This window comes from Myodes glareolus, chromosome 1, assembly GCF_982192425.1.
Source record: "Myodes glareolus chromosome 1, mMyoGla1.1, whole genome shotgun sequence".
In the NCBI taxonomy this organism is placed as follows: Eukaryota; Metazoa; Chordata; class Mammalia; order Rodentia; family Cricetidae; genus Myodes; species Myodes glareolus.
This window is the reverse complement of record NC_142026.1, coordinates 97899674-97921573: the sequence shown is the minus strand read 5'-3', so window position 1 is coordinate 97921573 and position 21900 is coordinate 97899674. Positions and strand designations below refer to the sequence as shown.

The 21900-nt window shown below is 40.9% G+C and overlaps 1 protein-coding gene across 5 annotated transcripts in view; it reads left to right on the top strand.

Annotated features, from left to right (window-relative positions):
- Positions 1-3139: 3139 nt before the first annotated feature.
- The window catches only part of Cep85l (centrosomal protein 85L), a 114324-nt gene continuing 95563 nt past the window's right edge, over positions 3140-21900 (top strand). For 2 of the 5 annotated variants that reach the window (XM_087911044.1, XM_087911035.1), the window contains exons 1-4: positions 6691-6914; positions 12966-13033; positions 13535-13665; positions 20070-20228. Coding sequence is in view for 1 of the 5 variants with exons in the window: in XM_048424999.3 (XP_048280956.2) it covers positions 3359-3431; positions 20070-20228 (232 nt within the window). In the remaining 4 variants the exon portion in view is untranslated. Of the gene's footprint in view, positions 3432-6690; positions 6915-11669; positions 11687-12965; positions 13034-13534; positions 13666-20069; positions 20229-21900 lie in introns of those variants that run through there. The other 3 variants (XM_087911037.1, XM_048424999.3, XM_087911042.1) reach the window with 3 other exon arrangements.

Below are 21900 nucleotides of genomic sequence, written 5' to 3'. Positions count from 1 at the left end.
CCCTTCATACACCAGGATTTTCTAGTTATACTGACTTTTAGATTGCATCCGTACATCTTTTCCTATTGGTAATCTTTCTGAGGAACTCTTTCAATTATTTTTTGTTGGGAGTTTTTCTTATATATTATTTCTCTTGTTTTGATAGACTATATAATAAATAATATATATTGTAAATAAAAAACGATATTTTCTACATGATGAGATTTTATTCTAATATTAAAAACCACATTTATCCGCTATTATAATTTTTCTTTAGTTTTCTTGTTGCTTGTGCAAGCTGATAAGTTAGAATCAGGAAAAAAAATTAAGAAAATTCAATCGACTCAACCCAGAAATCCATATCAAATTTATGACGTAACATTTATTTCTCATTTAAAAGAATTTTTATTATTTGATATGTGTGTGTGTTGGAGTGTATGTATGTGTGCCCCCTGTGTGCAGAGTCAGGAAGAAGACATTAGAACTAGAGTTATAAGTGATTATGAGCTGCCCCAGGTAAGTGTTGGGAATTGAACCCAGGTCCCCTTGAAAAACCATTAAGTGCTCTTAACTGCTGAGCCATTTGTACAAGCCCTAATAATGTCTTTATAAAATATTTTTATTAATTCTTTGAGAATTTCATATAACGTGTTTTGATTATATTTATCCCCCTCTTCCTCTAACTCCTACCAGATCCTCCCAATAATGTTTTTTTTAAATTTTTTTTAAAACCAAGAGTTTTAGTTTTGTATTTAATATATTTTCAGTATCTACCTACATCTTCTTTTCCTTCCTTCTTAGTTTCCTTCCTTTCTTCCCTCCCTCCTTCCTTCCGTCTTTCTTTTCTTTTTTTCTTTCCTAGATAGGACTTCTTTATATAATTCAGGCTAGCCTTAAACTCTTTTATGTTGTAATCCAGGAGCTCTTGATCCATTGATTTCCATCAAATACTGGGTTTACGTGTATGAACTACTATGCTTGGCCAAGATTTAATAATTTATATAAAAATAAACAATTGCATCTATCTCATTAGCATACAAACTTGTTTTCATCTTTAATAAATGGTAAAATTGAATGTGTACCAAAAAATTAAAATTAGTTTATGATATAAACAAACATTTGACTCGAGTATCTATTTTGTATACCTATACATCCAGGGTTGTGTAAAAATTTTTTGAACAATAACTGGGCAGTAGTGGTGCATTTCATTAATCCCAGCACTCAGGAGGCAGAGGCAGACAGATCTCTGAGTTCAAGGGCAGCCTCTTCTACAGAGTGAGTTCCAGGACAGACTCCAAAGCTACAGAGAAACCCTGTCTCAAAAAAACAAAAAAAAAACAACCAAAGAAACAAAAAAAACCCCACTTTGTTGCTGGGTGGTGGTGGCACAGGCATTTAATCCTAGCCCTTGGGAGGCAGAGGCAGGTGGATCTCAGTGAGTTCAAGGCCAGCCTGGTCTACAGAGTAAATTCCAGGACAGTAGGGACTGTCCCACAGAGAAACCCTACTCATAAAAATAAAAAAAAAATTTTTTTTGGACCAAAGGGGTTGGGAGTTTAAGAATTCCTGAATCAGGCACGTGGTCATGGTACATGCCTTTAATTCCTACCCTCTCTCTTTTCTTTTCCCTTTCTCCCTTCTTTTGCCTCTCTCCTCTTTCTTTCTTTCCTTCCTTCCTTCCTTTCTTTCTTAGAAAGCACAAAAGAGGCTGAAATAGGAGAATCAAGAGTTTGGGGACAACCTGATCTGCACATCCAGTTTCCAGAATTTGGGTTTTTTGTTAAACTACAAATCATGAAAAGAGGATTATGTGGATATAGAAATATATAGTATTTATAGCATTTTTATTTCGGTTGTTTTTCTTTTTTGGGGGAGGGTTCAAGACAGGGTTTCTCTTTGTACTATCCCTAGCTGTGCTGGAACTCACTTTGTAGACCAGGCTGGCCTAGAACTCACAGAGATCTTGCCTGCCTCTGTTTCCCGGAGCGCTGAAAGTGCTGGGATTAAAGGCCTATGCCACCACACATGGCTTTGATGGTCTTCTTTGTGAAACTTTTATAGTAAATATTTTTAAACCCATCCTTTTCAAGGGTTATAAATAATGTGCTACTTATTTAAATCAGAAAAAGAGCCATCTCATTACCTTTTCATATTTCTGTCACATTCTAGCATCAAAATCAATTGACTCTTGATGGACACCTCAGGATTTAAAGAACCAACTGCCAGTCTACAGGAAGGAGACCTAGATGTACAACCAGTCTGATGCCTTTCAACAAATGTGGTGAGTGATGGAATATCCTTCCAAACTTAAACCTCACAAGTTTCAAATAGTAGGTTTTTGAGAAAAATATGTAAATATTTAAATAAATATGAAGCTTTTGTTAGCAACTTCCACAATATGAAAAAGCAGCTCTGGACTCAAAGCCTAAGGCACTTGGGCTCTGGTTTACTTTATAGATATGCTAAACGTAGAGCCTGCCTCCTGCCACAGCGGTTAACCAGTATTTATTTTGTATCTACATATTGGAGAGATCGTCTTGCCAACAAGAAGAATTTAAAGTGAATGCTGCATCCCTCTGTCTTTTTTTTCAGGATGTCCGCTCCTATGTAGGGTAGGAACTAAAGTGGAGCCGAGCTCCAAGGTGTGGGAGGCAGGAACGACCTCTTTTCTAGTCCCACCGTGATCCATAGTTGGTGCCCTTGGAATGCATGGTGACAATTTAAAATCTGATCTCCATTCTGAGTCAGATAGAGAGCCCCCCCCCCCCACCCAATCTGGCCTCTTAATTTCAACTAGTGGTGATGAGTTGAGGGGACTATTCACACCTTTTATATTCGTACCCCAGAAAGCGTATATAGGAAGATAGGGCTTGGGGTCAATTTATGGCCCCTCTCTCTGCTTGTAGGAAACAGGATGCAGAAGTCGGGAGGTACCAGAACGGCCTCAGAGATGACCACCCGCGAGCTGTGGGCGAAAGGTCTCTGGCTCACCAAGCCCGCCCCGGGCCCCGCCTTCAGGCTCCGCCCCCGGGCCCTCTGGCCCCGCCCCTCCCGGCCCGGCCCGCCTGGCTAGGGTTCTTGCGGGGCGGAGAGTGCTGAGAGGAGCCGCAGCTGCAGATCCGCTCGGAGCGTCGGAGCCTGGGCGCAGCCGGGGATCGCGCCGCCGTCACCGGGGAGCCGCTCGCTTCCCTGGCCCGGGCCTCAGCGCCAGTCGGCTGGGCCATGGCAGCCGCCGCGCTCCTGGGCAGTCGCTGAGCAGCCGTTAAGCCGGCCGCCCGGGTCCGGCCCGCGCCGCCGCGGCCCAGGCTCCGCTCAAGTTTCCGCCCAGAAGCCGAGGCGACCGCGGGCCCCGAGCTCCCGGCTCGCCCGCTCGCCCGCTATGTGGGGCCGTTTCCTGGCCCCGGAGGCTGGCGGCCGGGACAGCCCCGGCGGGTCCCGCAGCTTCCCTGCGGGTAAGGAGGACGGCGGGCGGGTAGGGTGGCAGCCGCTGGGGTGCTTCGGGAGCCCTCGCCCTTGGGCCTGCGACCCCCTCAGGGTGACAACTCGACCCTTCTGGGCCGCTCGGCCGGGCTTTGTTGTCTCTCGTGTGGTGCGTGGCTGCCCCACGCGGGACGCGGGCGGGAAGGTCGCTGCGGTGTCGCCCTCAGTCGCTGGACCAGGGACGTTGCTGGGGACGTGGTCGCCGGCGGCAACTCCGGGGGTTCCGCAGCTTAGAAAGCGGGGTCGCGCGGCTGTCGGTCGCCTCCTGGGTCCCATCAGAACCCAACCACCTTTGAGCTGCAGGGTCAGGAAAACTAGGGGGTTGCAGCTTTGCGTGGGTGGAGGGGACTGTTAGAATCGGACAAGCATTTCATGCCTGCATCACCCAGAAGTTGTGTGGGAGTCATCAGATGAGACTAAATCTTCTAACCTGGAATAGGAAAAGAAGGCTTAGCTTGACCGTGACAAGTTATCTAACCATGACAGTCCTTCAGGGCACTTTAATCTTAACTGAGTTTGGATCTCTTTGAAAAGCTGAAAGGGACGTAGACTCCCCCCACCTCCAAACCCCCAAGAGAAAGGGCCACATACCTGTATGCAAAATTTCTCTTAGAAATTTAGATATTTTTGGGTACCCCTCTTTAGTAACTCTGCTCTAGAAGTGTTTGAACTTGACTTGTGTAACTTAGAGACATTTGTTTACCCTTTTCAAAGCTCTCTAGACCCATTTGGTAGGGGTCCTTTTGTGATGGTCTCTGCTTTTTAGGAGATACCAGGCAGGCATATTGCTATTGAAGTTTCAAACAATGGAATTCTATGGTAGTTGAGATACAAAACGATCTGTTGTGGTCATTCCCACGAAATTATTTTCGTTGCCACTTCATAACTATAATTTTGCTACTGTCACGAATCATAATGTAAATATTTGATATGGAGGCTGATACACGAGCTCCTGGAGGGGTCGCGGCCCACAGGTTGAGAACCACTGGTTTAGACACGTGTGACATACATACATACGTACATACATACCAGGTTTGATTTTATTCTTTTACATTTTAGACCCACACTAGTTTTAGAAGTAATGGAGATTGGGCTAGTTGTGAAATTGGTAAAAATATATGCAGGGACTTACTTTCTAAAATGTTTGCTGTTTGTCATCAAGAGAGCAGTTCAGAGGTTTCTGGATGCTTACCCAGTTGTCGGAGGTTCTGGCATCTAAGTGGCTTTAGTGATGGAGAAGATACTCATTTTCCCTGGGGGCCAGAAAGAGTGGTTTCCATTTATTCATATGTGTCAGAAACCATCTGTGGTGCCTTTGTAACCTAATCTCTAAAACCTTCCTGGTGGTAATGGCCAGTGTTGGAAGTGTACCACAGAAGCATCAACCTCCATATTCATTGTTTTCTTCTGAGAAAGCATCTTAGAATTAGAAGTTAAGTAACTGGAAGACTTTGATGCTACACTGCAGGTTTTAGACTTTATGATTTGTAGAATACAGAGAAAGGAAATACTTTAAAATTTTCCTCAGATTTAAGGGATTTGGACAGTGTGTATCCTTGTAAACAGAGTTCCTTCTTGTGTTGACAGCAATAAGCCATAAATTGCGACTTTTTTTTCAGTGAGATAATGACAACTTTCAGATTATATACTGACAGTGGATTACTTTTATAGTAGTGGTGATGTAATTATCTTCTCCTGGAGCCAATATACATAGTTAATTATTTCTGTAGATAAACAAGTGTGGTATCTCTAGCAGATGATCCCCGTGAAAGTCAGGATAACTTATGGACTGGTTCAGGTGTCATGTGGTGAAGCTTTTGCCCTAAGAATATGAAGAAAATGTGTGTCTTGTAGGTACTGGATGACAAATACACCTTGGGATTAATTTGAACATTTTTGGGGTTTATATGAAGATAACAAACAAAATTTCTCTCACACTCTCTCTCTCTCTCCTTCTGAGAGAAGCTCTCTTGTAGCCCAGGCTGGCCTTTGACATGAAATTGCAGTGAAGCCAAGACTGGCTTTGAGCTGCTGATCCTGCCAACAACTAAAGTGCTGGGGGATCACTGGCTTATGACATCTGCCAACCCAATCTTCTGATGGAGTTTATTGGCAGTCTGATGGGTTCTGAGACAGTAAATAGTTTTTTTTTTGATATTAAAAGACTGTTTGCATGGAAGAAGTGATTTCTGGGTGTTCTGAGCAACTAGGTAACTGATGAAGGGAAAGCAAAGGTAATGAAATGTCAGCTTTCCGCAGTGGAGAGGACGCTGCTGCTGCATGGGATGGAATAACACATGGAGCAGTAGGCACACTTGAGAAAACACATGCGTTTGTTTTTCCTTCAGGATTTCATTGTGTCTTTTCCTTATTCAGTTTCCCAGGTTTATGGCTAACCATGTTCTAAAAAAGCTAAAATGAAAATTTTCTTACATTTCCACACAAGATTACATACAGTCCCCCCACCACATCAATACAGCTAGAAGGCTACTTTAAAATGGGATAAGTTGTGTGTCTTTTTGCACTTGAAAGTGTTCGAAATCCCCCTTTTTCAGGATGTATACTATCAGAGTTGGTTGAAAGATGATCTATTTTCCTTAGGCTTTTGCAATCTAGAATCATGCAGTGATATTTGGAGTACTAGTTACAGTGGCTATGTTCTTTGAAATAGGTCACACATACACACACAGTTTTATTTTGTTTGAGACAGGGTCTAAATATGTAACCCAGGTTGGTGTCAAATTTACAACGATCCTCCTGCTTCAGCCTCCATGTTCTGAAATTACAGATATGGATCACTGTTGCTAGTTTTAGAAGTCATATTTTAAAACTCAATATATCCAATCCTTAAAATCTTTTGGGTAGAGGTTGGGTGGTGGTGGCACACACCTTTAATCCCAGAACTAGGGAGGCAGAGACAGGTGGATCTTGTGAATTTAAAACCAGCCTGGTCTACGAGACCTGATTCCAGAACAGGCACCAAAGCTACACAGAGAAACTCTCAAAAAACAAACAAATAAACAAAAAAACATTCGGGGTAGAATATTATCCTTTTAAAACATGCTAAAAACATTACAGTTAACACTTGCACAGTATCACTTGCTCATTGTTTTGAGCTTTAAGTTTGCGTCTTCATAGTCGGTGTATCACTTACAAGCTGCTTAGTGATGTCATAATGTAGTGGTCATATCTAGTAAGTAAACAAATGGTCTTTTCTGCCATGGTTCTGAGTTAGCTGGCCCTAAGAGCACTCTGGTAACAATGAAAGGTAACAGCTCTGCCAACTAAGCTCAACTGGACATGTTCCTTCGTAGTAGTAGTCATTGCGGGGAGGGGTGAATCAACTCACCACGCGAGTGATCGCTTTTATGAAAGGAGCTTAATTGGTAATTGGAATTTGATCACTGCTTGACTTGACTGAACTGGTATATTAATCTGAAGCCAGGAAATAAATGGTGAGTTGAGCTGATGACACTTATTGTTGTAAAGTTTTATATTTATTATGAACAGGAAGATATTAGTTACAGTTTCTCTGTCTATAAGAAATATGTGTCTTGAGAAGATAATGAAGACTAGCAGTCCCTTAGAGACTGCTTTATTGAGTTATAGCCTAATTAGTTCCCACAAACTGTTCATTAAATAAGGATGTGATCACCCAGGTAACATGTGAGCCCCAACATATTAACTGCTTTATGGATTTTAATATTTTATGCTTTAATCTTTAAAAATATTCAGAGGAGAGCAGTTTATTATGGAAGGTCACTAATTAAGAATAGAAGTACTGGATATGGTGCTGCCTGTCTATAATCTCAACACGGGAGGGGTAGAGGTAGTAGGATTGTAGCCAGATTTACATAGCGAGTTCAGACTGGCCAGGACTACATAGTGAGACCCTGTCTCAAGAAATCGAAAAACCAAAACAAAAAAAATCCATGCTCAGCCACTACCCCATACAAGAAGAATAGGAATGACTAGCATAATAGTAACAACATCAAATTGCTTTTTTTAAACTTATATTTTATTTTGCCTATTTTTATTTAATCGATGTAGTGAATTGTTGCTATCTAGTATGGTACTTTCCACCTAAGTACATGTTTTTGTTATTAAACGTTACCCATGTGCCAAACTTTGTACTAGACATGGTGCTATACTGTGTAAGTGTTAGGAAATTAGGTCGGTAAGATAAATAACCAGACTAGCTCAAGAATCACTGTTATATTTTACCACTATACTGTTGCAGAACATGAAGGTCCTTGTTATAAAGGAGCTTACATTCTCCTGTGGAGGAGATGGGCAGTAAGTAATACATAAGAAGCTAGTTCAGCTGGTATTGCTGACAAGGAAGGAAACCAGCAGAATGACTTTGGGTAGCCTGGTCAGGCAAGGCCTCTCCCAGAAGGCTGTGCTGAGACCTGAAGGTGCTTCACATGAAGAGAGGTGTGTGGGCTCCAGGATGGGGCTTGGATGGTTTCAGGACTGTCAGAACCCAAGCAGTCCTGAGTTTAGTGAGCAGAGATGAGGTGTAATGGGGAAGGCCTGATAGTAATGTAAGACTTCTTAAGGAGTGGGGTTTATTTTATTTTGTTTTTCTGGTCTTTTGAGACAATGTCTCATTATGTATCCTTGGCTGGCCTACCTGCTATGTGAACAGGCTAACCTTAGATATCTGCCTGCTTCTCCTTCCCCAGGATTCAAAGACACTCACCACCACTCTGGGCTGGATTTCATGTGAAAGGAAGTAAAGGTGAAGGATTTCATGCTTTTATTTAGCACTTGAAGCAGACGTTGTTTTGTGTACCAGGGACACATAATGAACATCTTTTGACTGAGTTTTCTGTTTGCTGACAGAGGTTTCTACCCTGCTGGGTTCCTGTAGTCATTAAGTCCCAAAGAAATTATGCAGAGGTCTACATTAATTATAAATTGATTGGCCTAGTAACTCAGGCTTCTTATTAGCTATTATAACTTATATTAGCCCAAAAGGCTTGTCTGTGTTAGCCACATGGCTTGGTACCTTTTCAGGCGAGGCAGTCACATCTTCTTTCCTCTGCAGCTGGGTCACGACTACAGACTGAAACTTCCCTTTTTCCAGAATTCTTGATGCCCCGCCTCTGCTTCCTGCCTGGTTGCCCCACCTCTACTTCCTGCCTGATTACTGGCCAATCAGTGTTTATTAAACAAGTATGAGAAACAAATCTTTGTCCCACAGCAAACATCCACTGTTGTTGTCTATGAATCACTTGTTGATTGTGTAGGGGAAGAAATTGTAAAGAGGTAGAGGCAAGAATAGCAGTAGAAAGCCAGTTTTTATACATTGCTGTTATCTGGTGAGAGATGATTTAGAATAGGGCAGTTAGGTGGGGTTGTGAGAGAAGAGAAAGGCTTAGAATATTTGTGTGAAATAAAGTTAATAGGTTTTGTAGATAGTTTGGAGGTGGCAAACATGGGGCAGAAATCAAAGGTAATTATAATGGCATGTGGTCCCCCTTTTCTGCCATGGGAACTGTTGGAGGTGGGAGGAGTATAGGGAATGTCACATGTGACATTTAGAGTTTTGGTGAGATGTTGAGTGGAAATATATAGGCCAATGTGGAGATCACTGGATCTGGGGAGACAGAAGTTTCCTGCTTGTAAATGGTATTGGTTATGGGAGCTGGATGGGTCCCATGGAAAGATTGTGGGTGCATATAGAGGAGACAGCAGAGGACTGGACTCTGGGACACCAGTTTTCCTGATCTAGTAGGGAAAGGGAGTGTCCAAAGCAATGAAACAGGAGCAACCAGGGAAGTATAGGAGTAAAACCAGAAAAATGTGGTGCTTGATCATTAAAGTCTCATACATCTAAGAGGTCATATCTGACAGTCAGAAGAAAATGGCTGAATGCTACTAATCACTGTTAGTGAGGGATTTAAAAAATACCTAAAGTGGCAGATATTGGATAATTCATTTCACTGCATAAGATTGATACATAAGTGTTCAAATAATGTTGGAGTACTTAAGGTAGAGCCCCTGCCTCTTTGGGCTTGCCTGTGCTCTCCAGTTATCAGAGGAGTATCCTGGATTTTCCTAGGACAAAAGCGTTTCTTGGGATGGATGCTTTGACTGATTGCTGTTTCTTAGATCACCTGCCTGGTGTTAATAGTGTTCTCTTCCATCAGAATAGGAGGTCCTCCCTCCCTCCCTCCCTCCCTCCCTCCCTCCCTGTCTCTTCCTTCCTCCTTCCCTCCTTTCCTTTTTCCCTCCCTCCCTCCCCTTTTTTTTCTTTGAATAAGGTTTTGCTATGTAGCTTTTGCTGGCATAGAACTTACTATATTGACTGAACTAGCCTGGAACTCAGTGATCTGCTTGCCTGCCAAGTGCTGGGTTTAAATGTGTGCACCATCACACAGACTTTGATGTTACTTTTATCACATGCTTTTTTATTAACCGTTGTCTGGACAGATACTCTCTTTTGATTTTTCCCTGTGACTTGTTATAAATTTATTAGGCAGTGCTAACATTCAAATCACTGCTTGGCCAATCACTTACGTGTATTGCTAGCTAGCCCTTACTCCTAGAATTAACCCATCTTCATTATTTTATATTTTATTATGAGGCTTGTGACCTACTGGCAAGGTTTCAACATGTCTGTCTCTTGCGGGGGCTCCATGGCTTCACTCTGACTCCACCTCAGTTTAGTTTTCCCCACCTAGCTCAGTTCTGCCCTGCTGTACGTCCAAAGCAGTTTCTTTATTCATTAATGGTAATCACAGCATACAGAGGGGAACCCCACATCAGTTGTAGGCTCTCAAATGAACTGCAGCTTTTACTTATCCTTAGAAGTGGACTATGTGTCCTGTTAAAGTTTCTACCAGTTGGATGTTTTGTAAAAGTAAAGATCACATGCCTGTCTGCCTTAAGAATCACACCTGTGGCAGCGCTGCACTGGCTCTGAAGAATCACACCTGTGGCAGCGCTGCACTGGCTCTGAAGAATCACACCTGTGGCAGCGCTGCACTGGCTCTAACGCCCTTCTAAAGTTTTCTTGTCACTGCAGAAACTCAATAGTTGAATAACATCAAAGCTTCACTGAAAGTGAATGCTTAAATTTGGGGAACTGAAAAATTATAGATATTTATGTTTTCTCCGAATTTATGTTTTGATTGATTTCTGCATTTAGATTTATTATCCGTAGTAATTATGTTACTAAGTATTAGAAAATTAAGAATTATTGAGGAATAACTTGCCTACACTTTCAGTGTAGACTACATATAATAAAGGTAGCCTTCATAGCATTTTTGTTTGAGCAGTTGTTTAGGAAAGTTGATTTTGATTTTGGTGTTTATTTTCTTCTGTAGACAGACATAACTCGCTGTCATAAGAGTGCTTTCTGTGTGCGGTGGTGCTGTGAAATGCTGTCTAAGACAGGGGCAAGCCAGTGGAGCCCCACTGCTGTGATCTCTTACATGTGGGTGGTTTCATTGGCAGCCTCTCAGGGATTTCCAGTTCCTGACAGAGCAGAGGCTATGAGAAAATGTACATGGTTCTGATTCTACATAACTGCCAAAATACCTGTTGGAATATGTGTTTTCACATAACCAGATAGTAGTGGCCTTCCTGTCCGTACACTGATACCAACTGCAGCTAGTGTCTTCATAGCAGAGTTAGTCACATCTGTATTGGTTGGTACCCTAACCTTTTGTTTGCTTCTTGTAAGGAAACTTGATGAGGACTTGTTTGAATTCATAATTTTTTTTTTGTGAAAGACAGACTATTTACTTGTTATCTGATTATTTTTAAATAGAGATATTTTAACAGTCTAGACAAACTTTAAGACTCTAATAATAGAATTGAAAATAAGGAAATTCATAATCGTATACAAAGCATCTGCTTTAGTAGTACCTTTTGTGGTCATGTTTTAAAAATTATTTGCACTATTTAGTTATAAGAAACTTTTAGCCTTTTCATATTTATATTTTATTAATTGTGGTGGTTTGAATGACAATACTCCCTTCCCATAGACTCATAAGGAGCGGCATTATTGGAGGAATAGGTGTGGCCTTGTTGGAGGAAGTATGTCACTGAGGGTGGGCTTTGAGGCTTCAGATGCTCATGCCAGGCTCAGTGTGTCTCTTCCTGTGTCTGTGGATGCAGATGTAGAACTCAGGATTCTCCTTCTCCAGTACCATGTCTGCCTGGTACCTCCATACTTCCTACCATGACAACAATGAACTAAACCTCTGAAACTGTAAGCCAGTCCCAACTAAGTGATTTCCTTTACAAGTGTTGTCATGGCCATGGCAATAAAAACCCTAAGACATTCATACAAACTTTATTTTAATCAGTTAAACAATGGATTATTATTATTATTTTTTTTGTTTTATGAGATAGGTTTTTTGTGGAGCTCACTCTGTCACAAACCTCACGATGTAGCTAAGGCTGCTCTGCTGCTCTTGAAGTCCTGATGGTCCCATCTCCGTCTTCTAAGTAGATTACAGGAGTCTGTCACCCACCGTTCTTGACTTTTAATTGGGAAAATGCATACATGTATCAGCATATTTTGACCTAATAGATTCTGCAGTAAAATTTAATCATCCTAATTAACATTCTCATATTTTGTAATGATACTGTCAAAAATCAACACTAGCATATTTTGATATATACATTATTATTAACTTATCACTGTGAAGAACAAAAATTCTCCAATGCTAACTTTCACAGTTTAAATGAAACTTTTGACTTTGATCAGTATTAACCTTTCTCTATCCTCTTACCCCTTCATATTTAGAAAGCCACATCTACTAGTTACTGATTACTTAGACATTGATCTAAATTTTACATGCAAGAAAGCCAGTTAGCTCCCAGATAATTATTTTTTAATGTACTATCTGACTAGCTAATGTGTTTATATGAACAGACCACTTACTAATTGGATGCTGCTCCTTTATCTTAACTGAGTAAAGACCCATCTTCAAAGACTATTGTGATTCCCATTTTGAAACTGATCTTGTTTCATAGTTCTTTTCTTTGACCTAGAATTTGACCTCCAGTCACAGTTCCTGTCTGTACTGATCTTTTGATCTCTTGGTGATTGGAGGAACACAGCCTCTTAATGACCCTCCCCTCTTTGCCCGTTTTTTTCTTTTTGTTTTTGTTTTTGTTTTGTTTTGTTTTTGGACAGTTTTAAAGATACTTGTTTTTTATGTATATGTATGCAGGTACAAGCATATGAGTTCATATTTTGGGGAAGGTCAGAGGCATGGGGTTCTCTGGAGTTAGAGAAGACTCTGAGCTGCCTGATACAGGTGCTGGGAAATGAACTTGGATCTTTTGCAAGAACAGCAAGTGCCCTCATAAATATTTTAAAAAATATATTTTTGCATTAATTCTCTGACTATATCATATGTGCATATGATATATTTTGATCATATTTCCTCATTTCCTTAACTCCTCCCAGATCCAGTGACTAGCTCCCCTACCACCGTTCCATACTTCCCTTCTAACTTTGTTTCTCTTCTTTTTTAAAGTAGTTCACTGAGTCCTATTTGTGCTGCTTGTTTGGCTGTGGGGTTCTTCACTGGGACAGGGTTGACCTGTGAGTATCCACACCCTAAGGAAAACTTACTTCCCCCCATATTAAGAATATTTTTCTATATCATTTAGTGCTTTTTTTGTGTGCGTGAGAGACGTCTTATGTCTTTTGACATATTTGAGACTGCTTTCTTATAATTCTTAAGAATTTTGACCATCAACTTGCTAATTTTTTTAAAGTACTTTTTCAAAACTGCTTTGACAAATACTTACTGGTTTTTAAATAGATATATAAATTCATACTAGGTCAAGGAATAGTCAAAAATATCTTGAATTTTAAAATAAACAGAACTTCCTAACAAAGTTCTTGTTTTAATCCTTCTTCTAAAGAGAAGGATATTTTTGTAGGTCTAATTGTAAGGCTTCCAAAATTCTAATTTTATTCAGTGAACATTTATTGGATATCCAGCTCACAATGACTTCATTTGTTGACATTCTGCCTGAGTGCACAACTCCCAGGCTAGTTGGGGACACTGAGATAAAAAGTTTGTTCTTCACTTTCCAGTTTGAAGTAGAAGAAAGTCATGTGTGAGTTAATACTCGCCAGTTAATGCTGTGAGAGAATTGAAGTGCAGTTTGGAATGAACAAGGCAGTAGTCATTCAACGCTAGTGGAAGAACCCGGAGGAAAGAGCAAGTAAGTCCTTTAGAAAGTTAGAAGAGAGAAGGGAAAAGCTGTTAGAATTAGAGATTAGGTCCGTCTGTGTGGGGAAGAGGTAAGGTGTCTGGCTTTTGTGCTTGATTGGGGAGCTTGATGGTGAGGAGGGCTGGAGCTGCGGCGTGTGCATGAGATTTCCAGCTGGCGAAGAATTCCCAATCAGAGTTTGGGTTTTCTTGCTGTGCCATCAGGAACCCATAGGTTGTGTCAGCAGGAGCATGACACAGACGCTCCTGGCTCTGAAGCTCATTTTGATAGATGTGGAGTGGCTGCTTTGACAGTTACTCCAGTAGGAGTGGAGCTTCTGGGATTGATTACTGCTCTCAAGCTGCGAAGTGGGATCTGTGACAGCAGTGGAGGTGCCATGCAGAAACCATGGAGCATTTGGGGTGGGGTGGTTGGCTCTATGGGTTGTTCTGGGGCCTTGTTCTTCGACCTGTGCATACCTGAATTTCTGTCACATCAACTGAAGATTTAAGGGAGCTGTCTGAAGCCTGGGACAGAGTACTTTTGTTTTTTAATTTTTAAAAAAACAATTCAGAGTTTTTAAAATGTAAGGTATTTATGCTTTTGTGGTGTAAGGATTAATACACTTTGATATTTTCTGTTTTGCTCTATTTTTTTAAAAAAATATTGTTGTCTAAATTGATTTTAAGACCCATTAATGGCTAGGAACTTATATTTTGAAAAGTACTGCTGGGTGGTGGTGGTGGTGCACGCTTTTAATCCCAGCACTCGGGAGGCAGAGGCAGGCGGACCTCTGTGAGTTCGAGGCCAGCCTGGTCTACAAGAGCTAGTTCCAGTACAGACTCTAAAACTATAAACCCTGTCTCGAAAAAAAAAATACTGTGGTGGAGGTAGAATCACGAGGATTAAGAATTCAAAGAGCTCAAGGCCATTTCTCAGCTGCATAGAAAGTTCCAACCCAGCCTGGGCTAGTGAGACATCCATCCCCCCCCCCCCTCCAAAGATTGTAATTTATTTTTATGATTTGTGCTGAATATCCAGATTTTAATGAAAACTTGTCTGCTTGCTTTATCATGTGGTGCGTTTGTTTTCTATTGCTTAGTGTTGTCATCAGTTGAGGAGTAATGTCTCTGTCACCCTAAGTGCAGTTATAGGTGTGCTTATACTTAATGGAAGACTTGGTGCAAACACAGCTGTGCTTCACACACTCAGAAAATCACACACAGCAAGAGGCTCTTCTGCTGCCCAGCGTCTTGTGTTTCCTTGGGAGAAATGCTAGTGTTTTGTCTTATCCCCAGGCCTTCCCAGGAGGTGAAACTAGTATTGGAAAATGAATCATAAAGTCTTCTATTCCAGTGTGTGGGGTCATTAGTTTTTTATATCCTTAGAGCAGTGTTTGTGAGAGAGGAGTCAGAATGCCCCAGAGAGCCTCTAGTCTCTGCCTAGCCACTGCTGCGCCCTCAGGTGTGGGTTATATCAGGTTTTGTGTGACTGCTGGGAACTGAATTAAGGCCCACATGCTATGGAGCAAGTACTTTACTGACTGAACCATCTCCTCAGTCCCTAATTTTTTCCATTTTTTGTTTCCAGGTTATTTTGTGTGTATTCATGCACAGTTTGTATTTTTAACAATTTAATGGTATATAAAATGTGTCTTGATCATGTCCCCCTTCAGCTCTCTCTCCCACTTGTCCCCAGTACTCCCCTAACACGCGCCTCTCTCCCCTTCATGTCATCTTCCATTTTGTTTCATAACCCAATGACTTCAGTTTGTGCTACTAGTCTGCAAATGGACAACCAACCAGTGGCCACATCCCAGAGAGAAATGTCTTCTCATCTCTCAGTAGCCATCAACTGCCAATAGCTCCTCAGCTCTCAACTAGGGGTGGGGTCTCATGATCCTCCCCCAACCCCCACCCATTGCCCATATATAGAATTATTGGTTGGTCTTCTGGTCTTCTGCAGGTAACTCTAGCTTCTGTGAGCTTGAGACTGCAGTGATGATGCTGTGGCTGGAAACAAGCCTTTCACCAATCCTGTATTTCTAAACACTTGAATTTCAGTAGTTTATGTTATGATCTAATCCATTTATTTCAGAAGAGTCCCATATTTTATTCCCTTTCTAGGAGAGAATATCCTAAGACATTAGTTAAGTAGCCTTTAAATGACTAAGTTATTAGTTTTATTAGTGGTAAGCATTTTAAGAAATAAGACTTTTTTTTTTTAAATAATCAAAGTTAAACTGTAGTAATTCAAAATAAAATAAAAGCGTGGAAGTCAGAGCAGTCACCGGCAGTCTTGGTATCTAGAGAAAATTCCCAGCAGTGTTTGGGTGAGTTTCTTCCTAGTCCCCTGTGTTTTCTTCATTTGATGCCACCGTCAGACTGAAGTGAGGACTGGGACCAGTGGCCTTTGCGCACAGTTTTCCTGCCTCGGGGAAGAGGCACAGAGATTGGTGACTGTGATGTGATGTGGGTTCTGAGTTCAGAGAATTCCCAGACAGGGTGAAACCTGAGGTTGTGAGTTTCCTTTGTGTCAAGTTCATCCTATTTAAATTGACGACGTAAGGACGTAAGCATTTTAGATCCTTAGTACCAGTATTTTTTTTTTTTACATTTATTTCCCTATTTATTGTGTGTGCATTTGTATGTGTGTGAGTACTCCCAAACCAGGCAAGCGTGGAAGTCAGAGGACGACCTGTGAGAGTTGGTTCTCCTTCTACCTATGGGCTCTGGGATCTGGGGACCAAACTCGGGGTCAGGGGTCCTGGCAAGCACCTTTCCTTGCTAAACTGTCTGGTCCACGGCATAGACATTATTTTAATAGTTAAAGTTCTGTTTCTTTTGTCCTTTCTTTAATTGGAAATAGTTTTTAAGGAATTGTTTTCTGTCTCTAGGTCCACTTTTCCAGATTTTAGAATTTACACATTCCTATTTACTCTTTCAAAGTGCTTTTTGTTTGTTTTTTGATACAGTTTCTTTGTATACCCCAGGCTGACCTGGAATTTACTAACTTGTCTTCCGATCCCCCTGCTAGGATTATACTATGCCCATGTCGTCGTCGTCTTCCTCTTCCTCTTCCTCCTTCTCCTCTTCCTCCTCCTTCTTCCTTCTTCTTCTTTCTTTTTCTTTTTCTTTTCCGATACTTTTTTTTTTCCCTCTGTATAACAGAGAAATAACCCTGTCTGTCCTGGAACTGCTTTTGTAGACCAGACTGACCTCTAACTCACAGAGATCCACCTGCCTCCACTGCCTGGCTTTTTTTTTTTTTTTTTAATGCACACATTAACACTATCTTTAGGATATATTGTTCTTTGTTCCAATATTTTGACTAAATTGCCTTTTGGATTTCACATTAAGTATCAGTGAGCCTGAATTTTTCAATAATTTCTCTTTAATCTGTGTATTTCTTAGATTTATACCTCCCTTTTATCCATTTTTTTTTATTTTTTGTGGGGGTGTTGAAGTTTATTTACACTCTTTACAATGACTTTTTGTTAACAGTTGATGACTTCATCCACTTCATAGTGGCCTGTTTTTGTGTTTGAATAAAAGTCAGAAGTAGAGCTTAGAAGGTTGGAAATTATGAAGGCGTTTCACTGAGCAACTAATGCAGCAGAGGCTCTTCTACACTGCACACCCCTAATATGTGATGGCTGGACCTAACATTAGAGTGGTGCACATGTAGGAGAGACTGCCTTCAAAGTTGGCCTTTCTCTCTTCTGGTGACAGGCTGCTTGTGGCTGGAGCTCAGGCAGCTGTCTTCTCACAGGGACACATAGTGATACTGTGCAGTGTATGGTGTCACTGAGCATGCTTATTTGGCAGGAGTACTGAAATTCCTTCATGATTTGTGACATTTAAAATTTATAATGGGCTTATCAGGATATAGCCCATTTAAGTCAAGGAACACCTGTATTCTTTTGTGATTGAAAGACAGAAGTTAGAGTTTCTAGAAATGAGGGTGGAATGTTTTAGACCATTTGTTTTTTTTTCTAATTTTAAATGCATTTCCTTTGGTATATGCTAGGTTCTAGGTATTGAGGTTTGCACTCATTTGCTTTGGAAGTCTGTTGAACATGTTATATTGAAGTTCAGTGAGGGAAATTGTAGTTTCTGGTCATTATTCTAATAGTTTTCCTAGTTCTCCCAATACTGCATTAGTGTTTCCCAAAGAAGTAGATTCAGTAGGTTATGATTCTAGGAACTATCATAGAAGCATACTGACAAAGACCCCAGATCTGGTGGGTTGGTAAATTGCTGAGGAAATTGTACTAGCCTTGGCCAGCAAGCTCAACGCCAGGAACCTATGATCCATTTTGAATCCAAACAGAAAAAGCCTATGTTTTAGTTCAGAGGTCATCATGGCTAAAAAACAAAAAAACAAAAAAACCCTCTAATTAAGCTTTTTATCTATTCAGGCCTTCAGTGGATTAGATAAAGTCTGCCCACCATGAGGACAGCAGAGTCATTCACTAAGTCTACCAATGTAAATGTTACCTCAGACCAAAAATACCCTTACAGAAAGGTCTGTCCAGGGCCAGTGAGGTGGCTCAACTGGGAGACGCACTCCAGCTCAGCCTGGAGACTAGTGTGACTCCCCAGGGCCCATATGGTAGGCGAAAGCCACCCTTGCAAATTGTCTTCTGTCCTCCACACTGTAGAGTGTACACACAAGTCTTTTCTAAATTGTCTTCTGTCCTCCACACTGCAGAGTGCACACACACGAGTCTTTTTCTCATGTGCACACACATGAGTCTTTCTCCCTTTTTCTAAATAAATAAATGGGATAAAATTTCTTTTTAAAGAAATGTTTGTCCAAATATATAAGCACCCTATGGCCCAGTGGCACACTCAAGATCACATACAAAATTAATCATGACTCATATTTGACATTGTTCAAGGTGTATTTGCCATATAGTTAAACTGAGATTGCTTTTCTGTGGAAAAAGAAATCTGAAAGACTTTTGTGTCTTTCTAATCCTCAAAAAAAGATCCCCTTAGTAAGTCTTTTAGGAATTACTGTTTTGTAAACATCTTGGCTTGCTGTTATGTGCTCTAGACTGGGCAAGCCTTTCTTCCAAATAGAGGAACGAGCAGACTGAATCATTTATTATGAGTCAGTTGAATTTTTGAGACTATTTTACTGTGCTGTTAAAATTTTAGCAAAAGCTAATTGTTTTCTTGCTCTAATTCTGTCATGGGTTTTTTGTTTTGGGAAAGTACATGAAAATATATTCCGCAATGAGACTGTACAATCCAGTGCGAAGTCCCACACTTTAGTATAGCTATTCTAACTGTATAGATGTTCATTGAGATATCAGATAGACTTTGGTTGGGCTAATTTTGGTGTGTGATGCTTTTTATTTGAAACTTTTTCTTGGTTTTGTTTTTTTCGAGACAGGATTTCTCTGTATAGCAGCTCTGGCTGACTTGGAACTCATTCTATAGACCAGGCTGGCCTCGAACTCACAGAGATCCTCCTGACTCTGCCTCCCAAATGCTGGAATTAAAGGCGTGCACCACTGCTGCTTGGCTGTATTTGAAACTTTTAAATGAAGTTTTAGTAAACAATTTAGCAAAAGATAATTAAAGAAACAAAAATTCTGTTAAGAGATGTTATATTAAGTGGCTCAGTTACAATAGAAACTTTTTAAAGATAATCTTCCATGACTAACCTATTCAATATCTCTTGATCATTCATAGGATTCATCTAGACACTCCCTGAAGTCAGCTCACAGCTAAGGCCTGTATGTGGAATCAGAGGTCTTGGACTGAAATATTGTAGGACAGGCTATTGACATTTGAAGATTTAGCTTTCTGGGTTGTTTTTGAGAACCTGTCTTAGTGGTCTAGGTGGACCTCCTCATTGTGTGGTTGAAGCTATCCTTGAACTCTGGGTCTCCCTCCCTGCCTGCACTTCCTGAGAGCTGGGATCACAGGTGTGCCCTAGCACATTGGGCCAGATAGGAGTTGTTTCTTTTTACTTTTTACTTATTTGACATAGGGTCTCACTAGGTATTCCTGGTTGTCCGGGAACTCCCCATGTAGATTAAACTGGCTTTGAACCCAAAGAGATCTGTAAAATCTACCTACCTCTGCCTCTTGAGTACTAGGATTCAAGTCATGTGCTGTCATGATTATGATTTTAATCAGTTAGCAATCCATCTTCAAAGTTCAGTAAGTAGAGGCAGAAACAGCTCAGTGGTCAGAAGGTACAGAATCAGCAACATTCAGTCGTCATCCTGTGATATGTAGTTTATTTGATGAATTTTCATCTTGTTGGATATTTTTATTTTGGGTAAAAAATAACCTCTTAAATACTATGTGTTTTTTTTTATAAGGTTAAAAAAATCCTACCTTTGTCTTCTCACAAATACTGCACATGTGCTAATTTTGTATTTTTTCCTTTTATAGGCTCAGATTATTCATCAGCATGGTTACCTGGTAATGAGTCATTGTGGCAGGCCACAATTGTTCCATCTAGCCATCGGAATAACCATATCAGGAGACACAGTATAACTTCTGACAGTGGGGACACTGGCATTGGCACTTCCTGTTCTGACAGTGTGGAAGGTAAGTTAATGGAGAGGAAGGTAAGATAGTGGAGAATGGTGTGAACTGAGATTATTCAGAAGATGATTCTAAAGATTATAAAGTAGTGTTTGTGTTGTTAGTACTCAGTGTTGCTACATATAAAATATTAAATTCTCTGTTTATATTACATTTTTCCCTGCAAAAAAAGATTTTTATTTTTATTTAGGTGTATTTTCAGAGCTGCAGTAAAGTTGATTGAAGACGAAACTGTTTTTCCATAGATTCCCTGTCCCCACTCATGTACACTCTACCCTATTAATGCTGTCTGACCAGAGTAGTACATTCATCATTATGGATGAGCCTGTATTGCCACTTCTTGATGTCTTAGTCACTTTCTGTTGCTGTGATAAGACACCGTGACCAAGGCAGCTTCTGAGAGAGAGAGCTAATTTTGGGCTTACAGTTCCAGAGGGTGAGTGTCTGTGAAGAGGGGAAGAGGGAGTGGGTGGTAAATGGCTGGAGCAGTAGCTGAGAGTTCACATCTTGAGCCTTAAATAGGAGCCAGAAAGTGTACTGGAAAAGGCGTGAATCTTTCGAAACCCTCATTCCACTCCCAGTGACTCTTCTCCTGTAACAAACGCGTACCTCCTAATCCTTTCCAAACATTTCTACCAAGTATGAACCAAGCATACAAACCTGTGGGGCTGTTCTCACTTTAATGTGTCGAAATCCCAGGCTGACAAGACATCTTTACTGTTAGCTTGAGAGTATTGTATTACATAGGGCACTCTTCTGAGGGGGCAGATCTTTGAGGGCATTTTCAGTACAGTTTAACTGAGGAAGGAAGACCTGGGTCCTGGACTCAACAAACAAAAGAAAATGGAAGACAGGTGAGGACTGGCATTCCTCTTTTTCTGCTTTCTCATCTGCCCAGGATACCCTCCACAACCACAGCTGTGAGCCACGTATACCATGCCTTCTCTACTGTTATGCTTAGTTTTTTTTTTTTTTTTTTTTTTTTTCCCCCCCCTGAGACAGGGTTTCTCTGTAGCTTTGGAGCCTGTCCTGGAACTAGCTCTTGTAGACCAGGATGGCCTTGAATTTACTGAGATCCCCACCTGCCTCTGCCTCCTGAGTGCTGGTGTTATGGTTAGTTTTAAATGTCTACTTGTCTCAACTTAGAATCTCCTGTAAAGACAGTCTCAGTTGAGCTAATTGTCTTTATCAGGTTGGTGTATGGATATGTTTGTGAGGGACCAATTTGGTTGTTAATTGCTGTAGGAAGGCCTAGCTCACTGTGGGTGGAACCTCCCCCAGGCTGGGCCTTCAATTGTGAAAGAGTAAAGAGAGCTATCCGGGTGTAAGCATAGCCAAGCAATCAGGCAGCCTGAGAATATCTGTTTAACTCTGCTCTTGACTGTAGATGTGATATAACCAATTGTTTCAAGCTCCTGCCTCACTGATTTCCCTCAATCATGGACTATAAGCCAAATGAGTGCTTTCTCCCCTGAAGTGTTTTCTTTTAGGCTATTTTTTTTTATGGTAACAAAAAAGAAGGTAGGACACCTGCCATTTTGGTGTGATCCTTCCCAATGCATTCTTCCTGTCTTGTTTCTTGTCAGGCATTTGATCATGGCAATGAGAACAGTAACTAAGACACACCAAATCTATAGTTTAGATTAATGTTTGCTCAGAATTGTATGCCCTTGGA